This window comes from Grus americana, chromosome 14, assembly GCF_028858705.1.
Source record: "Grus americana isolate bGruAme1 chromosome 14, bGruAme1.mat, whole genome shotgun sequence".
In the NCBI taxonomy this organism is placed as follows: domain Eukaryota; kingdom Metazoa; phylum Chordata; class Aves; order Gruiformes; family Gruidae; genus Grus; species Grus americana.
Genome location: NC_072865.1, coordinates 9,782,877 through 9,789,292, shown reverse-complemented (window position 1 = coordinate 9,789,292; position 6,416 = coordinate 9,782,877). Strand labels below are relative to the sequence as shown.

The 6,416-nt window shown below is 46.9% G+C and overlaps 1 protein-coding gene across 1 annotated transcript; it reads left to right on the top strand.

The window, feature by feature from the left end:
* LOC129212840 (serine protease inhibitor Kazal-type 6-like) lies at positions 1-4,247 on the top strand. The gene is made up of 4 exons (XM_054841970.1): positions 1-239; positions 2,384-2,409; positions 3,246-3,358; positions 4,134-4,247. The coding sequence occupies exons 1-4, from the start codon at positions 182-184 to the stop codon at positions 4,177-4,179; spliced, it is 243 nt and encodes an 80-aa protein (XP_054697945.1). The 5' UTR covers positions 1-181; the 3' UTR covers positions 4,180-4,247.
* The last annotated feature ends 2,169 nt before the right edge of the window (positions 4,248-6,416 follow it).

Sequence of the window (6,416 nt, the reverse complement as noted above, 5' to 3'; positions counted from 1 at the left end):
CAATAATGGCTTTAGAAATGAAGTGGAGAAGTTCTCACAATTAAGGTGGGGAATGAGGACAGCTACGAATGGGCACATAAATACACAGAAAGGCAGGTCTGTGTGCACACTGTGGGCTCCGGTGCTGAGACGACACATCCCGCACAGATCGCTTGGCTTGGACTAAAGAGCTACCTGCAGCATGAAGGCAACAGGTGCTTTAGTGCTTCTCAGCCTGCTGCTGCTCTCTTTCTTCTCAGGTAAGTGATCTTTTCCCTACCCTAGAAAAAACAAACAAAAAAACCCCAAAACCTTTCCTGACAACAGCAAACTTTGGAGAGCCTTGATCGCCAGATGACAGGCTTGAAGATAAAGCTGAGCAAGTAGAAAATATCTGCGGGACTTGCTCACTCGTATGACATATTTCCACTCCTCGTGTGCCTCCGCAGTGAATAAGGCAGCGGAGGTGTCACTGGGAGACAGAGTGAGCAAATTCTAAGCGGCTCTTTCAGCAAATGTACCAAAGCAGAGTGTAATTACGAATTTTTGGTACAAATGTTCGCTGGAGATTTTTGCTGAACCAGTTAGAGAAGAAACTCACACCTCAGGGTCATCAGCTCTTGTTTTGATCCGAAGCGTCTTGGTATTTGGTGTTTTCCTTGGAGATGTGGAAACGTAATTAGATGAAAGTTTCAGCTTTCGTTTATGTTGCAGAGAAAAGCTTGAAAATTAAATTCAAATGTCCTCAAGGAGTCAGAACAAAGAGGGCAAATTAAAAGGATCCAGCATTTATTTATCTGGAGATTTACATATCTCTCTGATGATCTGGAGAAGCTGAGTGATGATTTTTGAACATATAGGTCATGTCAGTGTTATCAGTTGCTTGCGACCAGCTGACCCAGCTCTGGAAGGTTTGTGGTGACAGTTACTGAAGAATGTGCAGAACAAAAATTATTTGTACTTGTTTTTCTGTGAATAATTTGAATAAACAATTCACTTGAGAAAATTGCAAGCTGTGCATGGAGAAAAGAGGTGAATTACTTTGTACACATTATTCATTATGAAATATTCATCTGTCTCTAATTGAGTCTTAATTGGGACTGGGTTCCGTCAGGGTGCTGAAGCTTCCTTCCAAGGCCAGGCAAAATAGCAGCAAACTCTGTGATCTCCTATAAAATAAATAGATGCCGAGAGACATCATCACAAAGTCTTCTGTAGCCGCATGCAATATTTATAAAAGCTATGGAATGAGCTATTCTGTAAATAATATGCAGATAGCCATAACAGTGACTTCACAATGCATGCAGCCTAGCCTAACCTGGGGACGTGATAAATACCCCAGCGCCAGGGATAAAACACCAAAGGGCAATGCAGCTGGCAGAAGCTGCAGGGTGGGTTGATGGATGATGGGCCGGCTGACTGAGGGTTGGGTGGGATTTCCAATGTGTGGGGCCCCAAGCGTAGGACAAGATCCTCTTATCTCCTGCCCCGGGTCCCCTCCTGCTCGAAGCCACCTGAGCAGCATCCCAGGCGGCAGTGACCCCACTGACCCAGCGGGCACAGCCTTGCATCCCAACCTCTGCTACCCCGCTGCCGTGCGAGATGCTGGGTTGTGTTGTGACCCAGATTCTGCAAATCTGCATTCAATCCACCCTTGAGTGTCAGGCTCCCCCTTAGAGACATCGCAGGGTCGCCCTGTCCCGCAGCTATGACTCAATCTACACGCCTGCCTGCAGTCTTTGCAGTGAAGGTATATAAAGAGGATGGAGTGATTATCTTCAAGCCCAGAGCCTGTGGTTACAGTGGGTATTTTTGTGCTCTTACCGACCGGCACTGCCTGTTCTGCTCTGTATCACCCCATGACGTCTCTTTGCATCTCACCTGGGATGAAGCTGTTCTGGGAGAGTCTCTGGGCTGTGCTGAGGACAGCTGTAAAGCTGACCATGGGGTCTCCTTCTCCATGGTACACTCTTGTTAGAAGTACTAGCCGTTTTCATTGTTCAGAGGTGCAGGAGTCTAAAAGACTCACAAGTCAATACAGCTTTAAAATCTCTGCTGAGCGCGGCTCCAGATCCGATATGGCAGCTTGCTTCCCCGCGAGTGGCTGCCTTCCAGGAGATTGGGTTATGTGTCTGAGGTGCAGTTAGCAGCTGAATGACTGATTACATGGTATTTTAGTAACATTTTTCAAAAACCAAAATACTGAAAAGCAATTCAGATAATGTATTTCCTGCCCCCTCTGCCGCTGCACAGGATGACAGAGTAGGAAAAACCTGGTGTATGTTTAACTGTGGTTTGCATAAAGGGTTTGTGACTTTAGTTCAGCCTCTATCAGAAAATAATGCTGACATGTAAAATCTGTTTGTTTTTTGTTGTGTTTTCTTTTTTTTTTTTTTAATTCCAGATGTAGCAGGTCAAGACATTGAAGAGGTTAGTGCAGCTGTTTCTGCTTACTGAATCTGCATTTTCTAGAGGAATGGTTTTGTAACCAAGATCTTGGTGCATGGTAAACAGTTTTTAATGTCTGCTGGGAGCAGGTGGGTCCTTCCAAGAAGTCCCAACACTTTGGGGAGTTCACTGTTGTAGAGGGGATGTTATGTGTGGCCACGTTAGCAAGTAGACCAGGGAAAGAGATGGTTGGTTTTAGCAAATGCTTCCCATGATTAGGTCTAGGGTGCTTGCGCAGGGCTGTGTTTGTACGCAGCACCACTTCTGTCCACCTTGCTCTGCTGTCCAATCTTCCCATGAAACAAATGGGCCATTGAGAGTGTTTTATCCCCTCAAACCAGTCCATCGCTGGGCACCCATAGGTTTTCTGGACCCCATTTTTAATTCCCCAAAGATTATGGTTTGCTTCTCCTTCTGCTGGGAAGGCAGAAAGCTCAGCAAGCACCAGGCTGAGTGCACAGTTTCGCAAGGTGCGTGAAGCCATGCAGCAGTGAGCTAACTTGGCACCAAATGCCTGAAAGAGCATCAGTGCTGACTCTTCTCCTACATGCCTAGGCCAACCCACTCCTGTCTTTGGGAGATCAAAACTTCTCCTAGGTGGCTACAGTTTCCCTCCTCAAACATGGGGCAAAATTTCCCCTGAAATGTTGCTTCTGCTCATGTCTGACACGGCTTTTTCTTTCAGTAAATAGTGTCATCACTGCTGCCTTAGTCCTCTTGTCAGAAAAAGCATTATGTTAGTGACCTTGCATCCAATTTGAAAAGTGAAAGAAAGAGTATGGCATCCTGAAAGGATTTTTTTCAAATTGCTTTTGCAGATTTGTAGAGAATTTGTAAACAGAAGCGTGTACTGCACAAGGGAGTCCAACCCTCACTGCGGCACGGATGGCATCACGTACGGAAACAAATGCGCCTTCTGCAAGGCAGTGCTGTAAGTGAGAGCAGAGGGGATCGAAATAACAGAGTTGGCCCAATTTCCATGCATGTAAGGATCTTCTTCATGGAGGGGAGACCCTGCATCCAGGCTGCTTCTCTTGTATGGACCAGCTCCTGAATTGTACCAAGTGGAATATTTTCTCCTTGGAACGGAGCTGTGTGAGTGCGAGTTAATTTTAATTCATTTCTAGGCTTTGCACACTGCTGGTTACCATGCTGAGAAGCAGCACGGGGCCTGGGAGGCAATTGCATCCAGCCTATACCTTCTGCGCACACTAAATTGATGCACATTTCCCACTATACACCACAGGCTGCAACTCTCACTGCCTACACTTCTGGATACTGAGAAGTGTCTGGAGGAATGCGGGAGCTGAGCCGTGCCAAAGTATTCCTGAAAAGTCTGAATGGACTTTGTGGAACAAGAAACAAAATCTCGGAGGAAGAGCCTGAGTTTCTCCTCTTCCTGAGCTCTGTCACCTTTTAAAGGAGATGCAATAGGAACTGGCACCTCTGGACTGAACGTGCTTGCAAAATATTGGTTTCTCCTTAGCAGTCCTTGACATTTGGTGCACACTCAAGGCTGCCTTATCCTAGGGGAAATCAGAGAAGAGCAAGGAGAGGAGAAAATGGCTTGGTGTTCCCTGTGAGGCACCTGGGTATGCTAACATGAGTCAGGCAAATGGTCCTCTTCGGACGGATGAGCTTCTTGTCCCACGCTGCTGCGTCTGTCATAGGCTGCTTTGTCTAAGTCTGTCTTGCTCCTTTTACAGGAGAAGTGGAGGGAAAATAAGATTGAAGCACCTGGGGAAATGCTGAGTCCTCCCTGCCACCGAGCACCAGCAGCTGAGCCCCCATCAGCAACGGCCGCAGACGCCTGCGCATGGACACAGGAGCAGTTTGCCCTCATCTCCGCTGTCTCTGCTCAATAAAATAAAACTCAGCACGATTCTTTGGCTGGATTCCTTTTTCCATAATACCCAGAAAAGCACTTTGATACAGCCGTGCTAGAGCCTAATGCGTGGCTTCGCTATACTGTGCTATTACATCACCCTCTTCCTCAGAAACAAGGCGCTCCCTGTGATGGAGCGGCGATTCCCACGGCTCCCGCGGGCTGTGTCCTCCCTCCCGTCCCCAGCAGCCGTAGCTCTTCCGTCCCGTCCTGCCTGACAAACTGGCACACGCCTGCCGGGCAGCCAAGCAGCACAACCGCCCGTGTGCTCCTGCCCCGCTCTCCCCATCCCAGGGGGTGGGTGACAGCGGGCGCCTTTATTCTTTACCCAGCCTCCATAGACGTGTTCCTTCCTCTCTCGGAGGTTATTGTGGGAGGGTGACAGGAGAGCTGGTGAACAGCGTGACTGCATATGCCTCATCTCCTTTGGAAACCAGAGACAAACAAGCTGAGGCTAGGGAATATTGCTCCATTTAAGCCTGCAACAAGAAGATGGCAGGTGGAGGCTGGTTTTAGGCAGAAGCTGCAAGGCTCTTTCCAAATCAGTCTCCTTCTTCTTCCTTCTAAGAGAACGCTTTGTGTTGAAAACTGTGGACTCACCAGCATTAGTTTCCTGCTGCCAAGTGGCTTCTCATGCTAATAAAATTATATTTAGAAGAGCACCAGATTGTATGAAGTATCAATAATTAAAAAAAAAAAATATTCCCTGGAGGAGAAGAGCTGTGGGCTTCCTCTCGCCACATCTAGGATAAACTCTCCCTGAATCATACACAGACCTTGATTTTCTAGGCACAAGTATTTGTATTTATTTACAATTTTTAATGCACATTGACTTTATTCTTTACTTTTCACACTGCTGCCCTCTCTCTTCTTAATGCTGGCTGGAAAATCCTTTCTGCAAACATGAGAAAATTAATTCTATAGTCTCTCCTCTTTCACTGTGCAAAATTCACACAGGGAAATACTTGTGGCATCCCCTTGTTAAAACATTGGCAGAAGATCAATGGGACACCAGCACCTTCATGTTAAACACTTAACTTTCAAAGGGAGCTTTAGATTTTATCATGAGCCTCAGGGGTCAACATATTTTGCAAGCACCTAAATGCTGAGCATCTAAACCTCTGGACCTTGTTTGGACAGAGCTTGAGTGTTTGCCTATCATGCCACAATCCACGCTTTGAACTCAATTGGGGTGCATTGCCTCAAAAGAGAGGCCTTAGCAATGCACTCAGCACACCTAATGCCGGCTTCTCTGCTGGTAATTCACATTTGTGATGCCAATTCTGGCAAATCCCTTGTCATTTGGTAACTTTACAGGTGGCAGCCAGCCAGCGGTTGAACTGCGCAGGCAAAATTCCACACGAGCTGGTTTGGAGCTTCTCTCGGACCAGCTGTCTTTGATCCTGATATTTTTCCCATCCCAGCCTACTGGATTCTTGCAAAATCTGCCACCTCTTCTTGGAAGCAGGATAACCTTCTCCGTGTCCCAGGTTGTACAGACAGGGGAAGCGCACTTGTTTGGTTTCAAATTCAGATGTTACATTAGTAAACTCAAGAGCAAGACATCCAGAACATGGACAAGAATGAAGGGACCAAGAAGCATCTCCTGCACAAGGACAAGTGGTCACAGAGGACATGTCGGGAAAGTGGGAGGACCTTCCTCATCAATCCTCCTGCTTGGAGCAGGATGACCGCCACACGTCCTCTCCTACCTGAGTTATCCTGTGATGATCCTATTACGTTGCATGGCTCTGGACCAGCACCATATTCAGAGCACTGGAGGAAAAAGACCCTGTTTTTAAGATGGAAAGCAACATTTTAATGAGAGGGGTATGGAACATCTTCATGCCTGAGACGGCCTCACTGACTCCAAAAATCTCACAGCATATTCCCATACCTAACCCTTTTAAATCTGGAGGCTGAGATAACAAGGACAGATCACAAGAGAACAGAAACTGCAAGAGTTCACTGTTTGATAACCATCCTGTATTTTGCTCTTTCAGTGCAAATAGCAAATAAAACCACTTCTCTACCTCTACAGGCCCAACTACCACCTCCTCCACCTGTGCTGGGGAAATGGAGAATGGGAGTCTCCTCCTTTGAG

Bases quoted from the DNA above. Each gene is read 5' to 3' on its own strand.
- LOC129212840 (XM_054841970.1), top strand. From the start codon at position 182: ATGAAGGCAACAGGTGCTTTAGTGCTTCTCAGCCTGCTGCTGCTCTCT. The intron at 240-2,383 runs GTAAGTGATCTT...TTTTAATTCCAG, and splicing joins GCTGCTCTCTTTCTTCTCAG to ATGTAGCAGGTCAAGACATT. The intron at 3,359-4,133 runs GTAAGTGAGAGC...CTCCTTTTACAG, and splicing joins GCCTTCTGCAAGGCAGTGCT to GAGAAGTGGAGGGAAAATAA.